We start from the raw sequence: 14,100 nt of genomic DNA, 5'->3' as shown, positions 1-14,100 counted from the left end.
TAAGTGCTATGCATGTCCAGAGGGAGTTGTATAGGTGTTTCTCTGAGTTAGGGTCCATAAGTACATGTCCATAAGCTGGGGCCCAATATCCGGACAAAACCAATAACCGGACCTACCAATGGCTCTATTATTCCGGATATTGGAGTGATTACTGTATCACTTAGGCTTCTCCCTTCCCTCCTTATATGTATATTTATTACGAAAATAGATTATACGGCATATTTCAAGGGGAAATAAACAGCGAAAATTAGCGAACGAGTGCAAGTGAAGTGTTGTCAGGTGATAATTAGCCAATTCCAGGTGTATGGCACTCTCACTTACCTTATTTCTTTCTTGTATATATTATTTGGTATAAGAATAGGGCATAGGGCTTATTTGAATGGATGAAATCAGTGAAAAATTCCAGGGAAGTTTTACTTAGCGTAGCATGGCCGGGCAGGCGAGAGGATAGGGTGATGAAGGGGGGGATAGGGAGGGGAGTCAAGAACGGGAAGAAATGGCTAAATTGTCAACAGTGGATGGGAGTACAGATGAGATTAGGAGTGCTGACTTGTGTTGGACATTGGCAGTACTGATAGATGATACAAGCCCCCACTTGGAAGCCCGGGTGAATTAAAAATAACACAGAATCACAAAAGCGACGCCCCGCGGTATGATCCCTTGCTCCCAAGCGTCACGAAAGTGACGCCCCGCGGTTAAGAGGTTAATTCTTTGCTTAGACAACGTAGAAGGGCAGAACGTGAGTGGCGCTTGCAGCGGATCGAAGTAACTCGTTTGCGTTATGTTTTTGCGAGAAGAGCAGTCGTTCACACTGTAAAAGCCCAAAAGGCTAGGTATTATCAAAATAAAGTTGATTCATGTGTTGGTGATAAAAAAAAAACTGTCTGCAGTTGTGAACAATTTGGTTGGTCGGAGGAATGTAATTGTTAAACCAACTTCTGTATCTGATGCCCAATTGGCTTCTGATTTTGCTTCATTTTTTACAAGTAAGATATCTCACATAAGAAGTGATTTAGACAGCAGTTCTCCTAGTGAAGCGTACTCAATTGACTTCCAGCTACTGTGCATCGGGGATCATTTCCTTTCAACATTTCATCCGCTGGATGTAAACAAAGTAAATATTATATCAGAGCACTTAATAAAACATTTTGCTCACTCGATCCATGTAACATGTCACAACTGCCTGATGTGTATGAGCATGCTGCAGACTTTATCTGCAACATAATAAATAGATGCTTCTTAGAAAGTAATCTTGTGCAGTCTGAGAAACGTGCTTTGCTTAGGCCCCTAATTAAGAAACCTGGCCTTGATGTCAAGAGCATGACAAATTATCGTCCTGTCTCTAACCTGTCTTTTTTATCCAAGATTATTGAGCGGGCCATACTCGATCAACTCTAACCACTACTGGAACACAAGAGAGTTGTTCCTGTTGTTCAATCAGCATACAGAAAATACCATTCAACTGAAACTGCACTAACAAGGATTCAGAGTGACTTGGTGGCAAACACTTGTAGTGGGATGTCCTCTCTCCTAGTTCTTTTGGATCTGTCTGCAGCTTTTGATACAGTAGATCATAAACTATAGTTGGATGATCTGTATTTTTATGGCGTTCGTGATAGTGCCCTTTTGCTCCTTAAGTCGTATCTATCGGACAGATCTCAGAGAGTGGTTGTTGATTACGCTAGCTCTGATTCTGCTCCTCTTCTATATGGAATCCCTCAAGGATCAGTTTTGGGTCCAATTCTATTTACTATCTACACAAGTAGTTTATCGTCTCTACTTGATGCTCATGATGTGTCCTATCATTTTTATGCTGATGACACCCAGCTCTATGTTAAGATGTCAGATATCAACGATACTAAGACAAAGTTTGAATCTCTAATGTCTGATATTAAGATTTGGATGGCTAAGAGGAAACTTAAGCTGAATGATGGTAAAACTGAGATCATCATCATCAGAGGAAACAGAAGGGGTGATGACACTGACAATGCCCTGGCTTTGAACATTGGTGTGTCACAGCCGCATCCAGTCAGTTCTGTTCGAAATCTGGGTGTTTATTTTAATTCTAAGGTAAATTACAAAGAACATATTAATCAGGGTGTAAGAGGGTGTAACTTGCATATCAGAAATCTGTACTCTGTGAGAAGATTCCTGAATAGACGGTGCCTCTTAACATTGGTCCATGCAGTGGTCTTGTCTCGTGTTGATTATTGTAATTCACTGTGGGTTGGTCTTCCAAATAATATTCTAACAAAAGTTCAGTCTGTGTTGAACAGGGTGGCACGGCTTATCTTTGGTCTCCCCCCGAGAACCTCAACTACCCCGTTTCTAATTGAGTTGCATTTATTTACCAGTAAAGGCTAGAATTGAATTTAAACTGTGTCTTATTACATTCAAGGTTCTTAAGTTTGGTGAACCGAAGTATCATGCTGAATTGTTAAAACTTCCATCGACACGCCTAGGTGTGATGTTATGCAGTGAAGATGATTCCTTGCGTCTTGATGAGCCAGGAGCCATTCACCAGTCATCTTTCTCTGATCGTTCTTTTGCATATAGAGCCCCTAGATTATATAACAGATTGCCATTGTCCATAAGACAACTCTCTACTGTTGAATCCTTTAAGAGACAGCTGAAAGCCTTTCTTTTTTCAAAATGCTATGACCTGGAGAGAGGTACTATGACAGATGATTATAGGGTTTAATTATTGCCACTTTCATGTATATATGATGTAGCTTGTATTATATACAAGAGAGTGCTGTTGATTGGAGACATGAATGGCAAAGTTGGGAATGTACGAGTGGATTGAGTGCTTGGTCAGTGGGGTGTGCCAGCTGACATGGATTGGAATGGAAGTGCTTTGGTGGACATCTGTGCTTGTAAGGGGTTGGCAATAGCCAACACCTACTTTCTGCATAAGATGATCCACCGGTATACATGGAGAGTAATGAGGAGGATGGATGGTGAACTTGTTGAACGAAAGGCAATGATAGACTACGTGTGTGTGGATGAGCGAATGAGAAGACAAGTGTTGGATGCAAGAGTGTGGAGAGGGTGGGGGAATGGAGTCTCGGACCATCACTTAGTGATGGCCAAGGTAGAGCTGCAAAGAAAGTGGTTGAGGAGATGAAGGGGAAGACAGGAGGAAGCAACTCCTGTGAGAAGAGTGGAGAAATTGCAAGATAGTGAGAAAATGACAGAGTATAAGAGCATAGTGGAAGAAAGACTGGGAAGGTATGAGCTAGAGCAGATGGAAGGGGTGGAAGACGTATGTAAGATATTCACGGAAGAGATAGGCGCAGCGTGTGAGGCGGTTTGTGGAGTGAGGAGGAGATGCAAGGGTGTGCAAGGGACAGCATGGTGGAATGATGAGGTGAAACGAGCTGTGGAACAAAAGAAGAAGGCATATAGTGAATGGTTAGCGAGTAGAGGTAGGGGAGAAGATGAGAGAGAGAAGAGAGAGGTATATGTGAGCTGGAGAAGGGAGGTTAAGAGACTGGTGAGGAAGAGTAAAAAGAAAGTGGATGAAGAGTTTGGGAGGAATCTGAGTGTGAAATGGAGAGAGAGTAAGAAATTGTTTTGGAAGGAGGTAAAGAAAGTAAGGCAGTGTGAAAGGGGAAATAGTAGGGGAGTGAAAGATAGGAATAATAGATTGTTGGTGGAGAAGAGAGAGAAACTGAGGAGATGGAAGGAGCACTTTGAGGATTTGTTGAATGTGGAGAGTGAGAGCAGTGCGAGTATAAGTGGTTGGGGAATGGCTGGGAGAAGAAGAGATGAGAGGAGGGAGGAAGGGATCAGTAGGGCGGAAGTAGTGGAAGCGATGAAGAATATTAAGTTGGGAAAGGCCCCAGGAATTGATGGAGTGTGTGGTGAAATGCTTAGGTATGGGGGGTGAGATTGTTGTGGAGTGGATATGGAAGTTGTGTAGATTGGCTTGAGAAGAGGGAAGGGTTCCAGAGGACTGGAAATCAGGTATAATTGTTCCTTTATACAAAGGAAAAGGAGAGAGAGAAGTATGTGGTAACCATAGGGATATTTGCCTACTTAGTGTGACTGGTAAAATATATGGTAGAATACTCATTGATAGGGTTAGGCATATGACAGAGGAGCTAGTTGGAGAAGAATAAGGGGGATTTAGGAAGGGAAAAGGGTGTGTAGATCAGATATTTGTTCTAAGATGTTTAGTGGAGAAGTATCTAGAGAAGGGAAGGAAAGTGTATGCTGCCTTCATGGGCTTGGAGAAAGCTTATGACAGAATAGATAGGCAAGGTATGTGGAAGGTATTAAGAATATATGGAGTGGAGGGGAAATTGTTGAGTGCTGTGAAGAGTATGTACGAGGGAGCTAAGGCTACGGTGCGAGTGGATGGTGAGCTGAGTGAGTTCTTTGATCTCAGTGTGGGACTGAAACAGGGTTGTGTGATGTCTCCATGGCTGTTTAATATATACATGGATGGGGTTGTAAAGGAGGTGCAGGGTAGGGCAGTGGATGTGGGGGTGGCTCTAATGAATGAGGGTGAGATTTGGAAGATTCCGGTGTTGCTGTTTGCTGATGATACAGTACTGTTGAGTGAAGATGAATGGGAGTTGCAAGGTTTGGTGAATGAATTTGGGACAGTGTGTAGGAGGAGGAATCTGAAAGTTAATGTGAACAAAAGTAAAGTTATGGTGTTCGAGAAGAATGAAGTCACAGAGTGTGCAGTGAGGTTGGATGGTGAGGATATGGAGAATGTGAGTGCATTCAAGTCCTTGGGTAGTGTGATGAGTAAGGATGGAACTTTGGGGGATGAAGTGCATGAAAGGGTACAGCAGGGAAGGAAGGTTGTTGGTACACTGAAAGCAGTGATGAGAATTAGGGAGGTGAGTATGGAAGTTAAGAAGTCACTGCATGATAGTATTGTGATCCCTACCCAGACGTATGGAAGCGAGGCGTGGACCTTGCAAGAGGGGAACAAGTCAAGAGTGAGAGCAGTGGAAATGAGTTACTTGAGAGGAGCATGTGGAGTGACGTGGAGGGACAGGTTGACGAATGAAGAAGTGAAGGAACGCTGTGGGGTGGATGTGGATGTGGTTGAGAAGATTAAGAGAAATACACTGAGGTGGTTTGGACATGTGAAGAGAATGGAGAATGAAAGACTGACTAAGAGGGTGTATGTAAGTGAGGTGGAGGGAGGGAGAGGGAGAGGTAGACCGAGGATGAGGTGGAGGGATGGAGTTGAGAGGTATATGAGGGAGGGGGGGGTGAGTTGGGGGAAGGGTAGTCAAATGGTGGGTGACAGAGCGACTTGGAGGAGTTTTGTCTGCGGCCACCCTTTGCGTGATTAGGGTGTCGGGCTATAGATAGATAGATAAATAGATAGTAAAAATAATGTATGTGTGTCGAGCGATAGTGAATTCCCAAAAGGAAGAACTGGCGCTTTTGAGAAACAAAAGGCCAGATTATTATTATTATTATTATTATTATTATCTCTTCATTTGCTGTCTCATTGGACTGGATCAGACTCTGTATGGTAGTCTACGTATTTTCAGACACATCCTTTATCACTAGATTCTCCACTTTCTTTTCAAGTTCACTAATCCTCATAATCAATGTTTAAACCAGGTCCATGACATTGGTATTTCTATCAAATCCTGGAAATTTGAGTCCCTCAGTGTTTACATTTTCGGCCATGTTTGATGTTGGTTAAAGTACCAAAACAGCTGTTACCGAAAAATACTACAAACATTCATGTATACTCTAGCCAATAAATCTTTACATTTTTGGTAGTTTATTAACTTTCATTATTTTAAATTTAAAACAAGACCTTAGGAGACAGGACAGACAAAATTCCTGAAACTACTTAAGGTTCGCAGCGATGTCTGGGACGTCTGCTCTTTCTGGCTGTATTTACCTATTTGTAGTATACAGGAATTGAGCAATGCTCGTGTTGTCCTGTCTCCATATCCACATTTATCAAGTCTGTCTTTACACACATGAATGTTTTTCTCATGCATCACCTCTTTGTCTAAGTCGTTCCAAATATTTAAGCATTTACCTAATATACCTAATTGTGATATACACGGAATGTACTATGCTCGTGGGTTTCCGTCGCTATTTCTCAATAAGTCGAATTTAACTTTAAACTCGTTTAAGTTTTTAGACTGGACGATCTCTTTGTCCAGGCTATTCCATAAGTCTATACTTCTGTAAGGAAAGCTATATTTCTTGATATCCTTCAAGCAGCTTGACTTTTTCAATTTCATTCCATGTCCTCTTGTTGCTCTCTTATCCCATACAAACAGATCCTCTTTGTCAATTTTATCTACTCCCACCATGGTCCTGAACACCGCAATCATGTCTCCCCTCTTTCTCCTTTCCTCTAACGAAGGCAAATCCAGTTTTTCCAGCCTCTCTCTGTATGACAGGTCTGTCAGACTGGGGACCATCTTGGTTGCTGTTCTTTGTATTCTCTCAATCTTGTTTATATCTTTCTTTTTGTGTGGGGACCACACTACCGCTGCATATTCTAACCTGGGGCAGATCATGGCCACTATCAATTTTTTCATCATTTCCTCATCCATATAATGAAATGCTACTCTTATGTTAGTCAAGAGCTTATAAGTCTCTCCAACTATCTTGTTAATGTGCTTTTCAGGTGACAAACTATCTTGGACCAGCACTCCCAAATCTTTCTCTTCTCTCCTTTTTGTGATTAATTCATTACCCAAAAAATAATTCAGTGATGGCCTCCTGGTACTTTTACCCATTTCCAATATTTTACATTTCTTTACATTAAATTTCATTTCCCATGTCCAGGCTCCAATTGTGTATCCTATCCAAATCCTCCTTCAGTATTTTACAATCCTCCTCAGCCTCTATCTTCCTCAAGATCTTTACATCATCAGCAAACAGACTTGCATAACTGTTCACTCCATCTACCATATCATTTACATAAATCAGGAACATTACTGGCGCCAACACTGAGCCTTGAGGGACTCCACTTGTTACTTCCCTCCATCCAGACATCTTTTCCTTTATTACTGTCCTCATTTGTCTGTCTCTCAAAAAGTCTCTCATCCATTCTAGAAGTTTCCCCTTTAGTCCTCCTATATTTTCTAGTTTCCACATTAGTCTCTTATGAGGTACCTTGTCAAAGGCCTTCTCTAAGTCTAAGTACACACAATCCACCCAACCATCTCTCTCCTGTACCACATCAATCGCTCTTGAGTAAAAGCTCAACAAGTTTGAAACACATGACCTTCCACTTCTGAATCCAAACTGACATTCAGCCAAAATATTCATCTCTTCCAGATATTTTATCCATCTGTCTTTCAGGATTCTCTCACACAATTTTGCGACCATGCTGGTTAGAGACACTGGTCTATAATTCAGGGGTTCTTCCCTGTTTCCTCCCTTGTAAATTGGTACCACATTTGCCCTCTTCCATTCTTTTGGCACTTTCCCCTCTTCCAGTGAGCATACAATTAAGCTGTGAATTTTATCCGCCAGTTGTTCTCTGCATTCCTTCAGTACCCAATTAGAAATTCCATCAGGTCCTGGGGCTTTCCTTACATCTTGAGTTTCCAGTAATTTATACACTTCCTGTACCTCCACTTTTATATCTTTCATCACCGGAACATTTCTAATCACTCCCTCCCCTTCCACAAGCTCCTTTTCTTTAGTGAAAACTGACTGGAAACGTTTGTTCATTATTTCTGCTTGCATTGCCGCATCCTTAAAGACCTCTCCTTCTACTTTCAGCTTGGTGATTCCTTCCTTTTGTTTCAGTTTGCCATTAACAAATCTATAAAACAGTTTGAGTTCATCCTTGCATTTGTCAATTATACCTTTTTCAAAATTCCTTTCTTCTTCTCTACGTATTCTTGTGTATTCGTTTCTTGTTCTTTTATATTCTTCCTTTGTTCTGTCGTTACCTCTCTTTCTCCAGTTGTTCCACGCCTTATCCCTCTCTTTTTTTGCTATCATACACCTTCTATTAAACTACTCCTTTTTCCTGTTTTCTTTCCCTCTTACTCTTGGTACAAATTTTTCCACTCCCAAATTATAGAGGTCTAGAAAGATATCCCACTTCCTCTGTATCTCTCTTGTTTCTCTGAATTTTCTCCAATCCGCATTTTCAAAAAAGTTTCTCAATCCTGTAAAATTTGCTTTGCCAAAGTTGTATCTTCCCTGTCTATGAAGCTCGTCTCTTGGCTCGACGTTTCCTATTAACATCTGGAACTCAATGACCATGTGATCACTTTTTCCCAAAGGACAGAGATATTCCAATGATTCTATTACATCGGGTTCTTTGGTGAACAGTAAATCTAACCTTGCTGGTGTGTCCTCACCTCGAAACCGTGTCTCTTCTTTGACCCATTGCATCATCACATTATTCATTATTATATTTAATAACATAGTGCCCCACGAATCCTCGCCGCCTCCCGAGTACCATTCCTCCCAGTTCACCTCTTTACAATTAAAGTCACCCACCAAAATTATATTATTGCTTTTCTCAGTTATTTTTTGCAAGTAGCTAGCCATATCTGACAACATCTCATGGTATTCGTCATCCTTCCATGCTCTCGTCTTTGGGGGAACATACACTACCGCCATATCTCTCTTAGCATTCTCTCCAGTTTCTAATTTCATATATATCACTTCAGCCCTGCCTTCTCCCATTTCCACAGTATCTACATTTATGTTATTCTTCACTGCTATCATCACTCCTCCTCCCTTTTTTTCTTTTCTGTCTTTTCTCCATAGTTTGTATTTACCATCTCCCAAATGAACATCAATATCTTCTCTTAATTTGGTCTCTACAAAGCACATGACATCAGGTTCATGTTCTCTCAAGAAATCATTAATTTCGATCCTTGTCGATATGAAACCATCAACATTAGTATATATCACCTTCAAATTATTTTTGACGTTTTTAATACCCTCTTCTCTCCTACTCTCTGTCCTTACCACTTCCTCAACTTCTGATCTTTCACAACCATCCCCCCTAGTTTCCTTCACTTCTATTTCCTTAAATACCATTTCCTTACTTTCATATCCAATACTCTCCAAAAAAAAGTATTACGTTCTTCCTCTGTCCTCTTATCATTTTTTTCCTTTACTTCATCCTTTAATGATTTTAAAACTTCTCTTTCTTCTTCATTCAGATCTTTTCTTATTATAATATTTTCCATCCCCGCCTCTTTGCTTAATTTCCAGGTCACTTTAAGTATCTCATTTATTACACTTTCTGATGTAAATTTGACTCTCATTGGTCTTGTTTCCCCTTTCTTATAAGGCCCTATCCTCCTTACTTCCTCAATTTCTTTTACCCACTTGTCTCCTTCGGGGTCAATCTTGCCTAATATTCCTCTCACCATGTTCGTGTCTCTCTCGAGTCTTACGAACCTAACCTTTTCTTCCTCTTCCCTGTTTCCAAATACTACCACACATCTGTTCCTTTCTACAGTTTCTCTCACTATTTTCTCTTTTTTCTTCAGTATTTTCACTACATTTTCTTCCATTTCTTTCTTGTTCATTTCCCTTTCTTCCTGGATGATCTATCTTAAGCTGACCACTTCTTTGTTCTTCTTCAACGTGTGCCCACTTTGCCTTATGTTCTTCTAATACATTACTCACCTTCTCCGTTTTATTAGTACTCTCTTCTAGTTTCCTCCTCAGTTCAACATTTTCCCGCTTCAAATTCCTAATCTCTTCATTGGCTGTTTCATTGGACTGGATCAGACTCTGTATGGTGGTTTCCATATTTACTGACACATCCTTTATCACTAGATTCTCTACTTTCTTTTCGAGTTCACTAATCCTCATAATTAATGTTTTCACCAGGTCCATGACATTGGTATTAGCATCAAATCCTTGAAATTCCATTCCCTCACTGTTTACATTTTCGGCCATGTTTGTACCGGTAAAGTATCAAAACAGCTGTTACCGAATAAACCACAAACATTCATGTATACTATAGCCAACAAATCTTTACATTTTTGGTAGTCTACTAACTTTCATTGTTTTAAATTTAAAGAAAGATCCTAGGAGACAGGACAGACAAAATTTCTGAAACTACTCAAGGTTAGGAGCGATGGCTGGGATGTCCGCTCTCTGCGGCTGCTGTGTGTGTGTGTGTGTGTGTGTGTGTATCAGACTCTGGGCATAGGCTTCACAGCCTGCTCCCAAGGCCCAGTTGTCCTCCAATATACCATACACCTCTACATGTTGCCACTACGGCGCTAACAACTACTGTCCATATTGAATACATGCTAGGGCTTTCTCATACAGGACTGGTGTATTGGTATTAGCTGGGATATTTTTACGACATGTTGGTGGGTCGTCTGGTAGATCAGTAATGTCTGATTTTATGAAATTCATATCCTTTTACGACATGTTGGTGGGTCTTCCAGTAAATCAGTAATGTCTGATTTTATGAAATTCATATCCTTAAACTGTTCCATACCCCAGCTGGGATTTGAACCTGGTTCCGGTAGGACTGCAGGCCACCTCTCTACAGATTGAGCCACTGCCTCCCCCATGTTTGGAGTGAGTACTTTGCAGGGCTGTGCATTGTCATTTTGGAGTATCAGTTGGCAGTTTCAAGGAAATTGACCTTAACTTTGCTGATGATGCAGTTATCCTAGCAGGGTCATTGGAGATTCTACTGAGTGCCCTTGAGGAATGTCATGAGAACCAAAGCCATTGGGATTGAAGGTCACTTGGGCCAAGACCATGGACCAGGCATTTGGTGATCTGTTGAATGAAGCAGTTCAGTCTGTCCAAGTATGTGGTGAGAATGTGGAAGTCTTGGAATGATTTACATATCCTGATAGTGTAGTAAATGACAATCGTAGGTTAGACGATGAGAGTTCTAGTCACATCAGTCTGACTTCATGGATTATAAACTCACTCAACTCAGGTATTTGGCATTGCCATTATTTGTGTAGAAGAACCAAATTTCACATCTTCATAGTGCTGATGCTCCCTCTCTTGCTTTATGGCTGTGGGACATAGACACGAAACAGTGACTTGAAGTGGCAGATTGACTCCTTTGTTGCTAAGTACCCTTGCAAGACCATAGGATGTCGCTAGTACAGCCGGGTACGTAACGAATTACGCCCTGTAAGACTGAGTTGAGGCCTGTTACCTACACAATACGTTAGCACCAGTTCCAGTTATATGGGCATGTGGCGCATTTCCTGAGGTTGGCCCTGCCCACAGCGTGATATGTGAGAAAGTTAACCTAGGATGAAGACCAACTGGGAGGCCATGGAACTCATAGCTGGAACAAATTGATCATTCATGTTGAGGTACTTAGAGGGGGGAAGCATTGCTGCATGGAAGGTTGCATCAAGGGCCCCTTGTGGGTGGGGTTGGAGAGTGAGTGAGGCCATGTGCCTTGCAGTGTATGCACCCCCATGATGATGAGGATAGTGGTGGTGGTGCTGATGATATGACAGAGAACATGATGAAGCATAGGTTTGTACAATATAAGTCAATACCGGTATATATCATCGTATACACTCGTGATAATGTACTTAAGTTACAGGGTTTAGTCTGATGCCACCCAATGGTACAAATTTTTATTTTTATCAGAGACAGTTTTACTAAGAAAAATGAAAAGCATGTTTTAAAATATGGTTATGCCTGTTTGTAGATTAGTATATAACCACAACACGGTCAGATCGTGTTTCTGTATTCAGATTTCAAGAGAGAGTGTCTAAAAAAGTTTCATTTGCTTCCATATGGTCTGTTTCAAGTCATTAATCACCCATTCACACCAAAACAGCAAAACACTACATTTTAGCCCAACTCTAGTGTTGTATGTCTATTTATCTCTTTATCTGTTTATACCTAGACATCATAATCCCATAAGGGGTGGCCATTTGTCTATGAGTTAGTTGTTTTACGAGGAGGGGAACTAGCCCTCCACCAACCCACTTGTTGAAATGTAGGGAACACGTGCTGGTTGGTTATATGGTACCACCCAGTTTTGTAAATGGTTTCATGGCCTACAGGAAACCATTAGGCTTGTCACTGAAGGTAAAGCCTCCAGAAAAGGAAAGAAGAGTAATAAAAAGTGACAAGAAAGATGGGAGAAGCAGGAAGAGAGGATGACAGACAGAAAAAGAATGATAAGTGTGAAGGAAGAAGTAGGCAGCACTACATGAAGTGAGTGGATAATGCAATCATCAAGTGGGCTTCAAGTGACGTAGGTTGCAGTTCTCAGGTTAAAATTCCATTCCTTCCTCTAACACTGATTTGACAGTTTCTCCAGATTTACAGTACTATTTGTATAGGTATTTTTTTCTTATTTTTAAACTTATCATGTCATACAAGAAGGACTGCCTGAGTGCCTGTACTGTGAAAGATACAATTCAGTTATTTCAAATTATATCATGCTTCCCCTCAAGGAATCCCCATACTGAGGTTGGCCATGATAGAACTGATGTTTTCTAGGGACTGGAAATTAAACCAAGTACCAAAACTAGCAAATTATCTCCTAACAGATGCTGTAAATTTCTGGGGTAGGGGAAAGAATATCATGTGTACTGTAAAAAGATCTGTAACAACTGAGAGTCATAACATGGTCTTTGATTTGTTTTTACTAATGCCTGGATTTCCTGCTTAAGAATGATGATTGTGTGGTTAGTTACCAAGCTTGTAGCCACATTTTATGAGAAAGTCAGTGGTAGCCATCCATGTACTATCTAAAGATTTAGTTCATGTAATAAGTAGAACTCTTTGACTTATTTCAGGCTGGCCATTGTACTTATGATATTTGTCAACTATGGAGGAGGAAAATATTACTTCTTTGCTCATGCTCGCTGGAATGGCCTCACAGTGGCTGACTTAGTATTTCCCTGGTAAGAATCCTGGTATACTTAATATCTTTCCAAGAGTTTAAGTATGAAGTCATATTCATATATTATTTGTCATTATTCTGCACCTTGATTACAAAGATTTTTGTTGTTGTGATCCTTCTTCTTTAGGTTCCTGTGGATCATGGGTACAAGCCTTGTGTTCTCTATGCGATCACAGCTGCGGAGAGCCACCAGGAGATACGTTATTGTACTTCGGATCCTCAAGCGTTCTGTTACCCTCTTTGCTCTTGGAATCATTGTTAACAGGTGAAGAGAAATTTTATTCATGTAGCATATTACACATGGATTTCTGAGTTGTGTATGTTCTTGGTACAGTCAGAATATGATACATTGATACCTTGATTATTGCGCACATGGTTATATCAGTTGTCATTATCACTGCAAGATGAAAATTTGCATTTCACACATTTCAACTTAAAAGCTTTGTTATTGTTCACCTAAGCTGATTTCTGCCAACAATAATGGTGCAGTGTCTGTGGTTTCTGATGACATTAAGGGATTCAAAGGCTCAACTCAAGGAGTCAATCCCAGGTGATGGAGACAGTAACTCTCCACCCCCTTGCCTCAGAACCCCTTACCTCAAGCCCATCTCAGGTCTGTTTATGATACATGTTTCTTCCTTGTAGTGCCCTTTTCTTCACTTTGTATTAAACTCACCGTGACTATGTGTTTCCGATACTTCCCATAACAGTATGTACAGTTGTGTCGCAATTTATGCAAACTTAACTTACACAGTTTTGACTGCATGCAATTTAAAATACTGTACCAATATTTACTTTAAAAGTGTGGACATGTGCTAAAAATTCAGATACTGTGCCATTTCTAGGATCGCCCGAGTGTGCGCACGTGGGTACACACACACACACACACACACACACACACACACACACACACACACACACACACACACACAGGGAATCGTCGGAGGTAGACGTCCGTCACCGGCGCTCCATACCAGACCAACACGGCCAGAGGCATTACCTAAATTAGTATCTTTGAATGAGTCAAGCTCTGTACCAGGTTAGACTAAATGATTTTTCATTATTAAAAGGAAAAGAAATAATAAGTTTAAATAAGACTGGTTCAAACAGAACATAGAACCACGATGCGTTGAGTCAGCTGGGTTTGTTTATACTACAGCAACATGGGGAAAGTGTACATACTCTGTAAGTACATACTCTGTTCATTTAGTATTACAAAATGGATACATACTTCAGTAAAACAAATTTGGAAA

The 14,100-nt window shown here is 40.7% G+C and overlaps 1 protein-coding gene across 1 annotated transcript in view; it reads left to right on the top strand.

The window, feature by feature from the left end:
* LOC145402916 (heparan-alpha-glucosaminide N-acetyltransferase-like) overlaps nucleotides 1–14,100 on the top strand; it is a 609,963-nt gene that overhangs the window by 185,359 nt on the left and 410,504 nt on the right. The window contains exons 3-4 of the mRNA XM_080274814.1: nucleotides 12,741–12,848; nucleotides 12,975–13,112. Coding sequence (XP_080130940.1) covers nucleotides 12,741–12,848; nucleotides 12,975–13,112 — 246 coding nt within the window. The remainder of the gene's footprint in view (nucleotides 1–12,740; nucleotides 12,849–12,974; nucleotides 13,113–14,100) is intronic.

This window comes from Coenobita brevimanus, chromosome 59, assembly GCF_032717465.1.
Source record: "Coenobita brevimanus isolate Jiangsu-jjx chromosome 59, ASM3271746v2, whole genome shotgun sequence".
Taxonomy (NCBI): Eukaryota; Metazoa; Arthropoda; class Malacostraca; order Decapoda; family Coenobitidae; genus Coenobita; species Coenobita brevimanus.
This window is presented reverse-complemented; position numbering and strand designations above follow the sequence as displayed.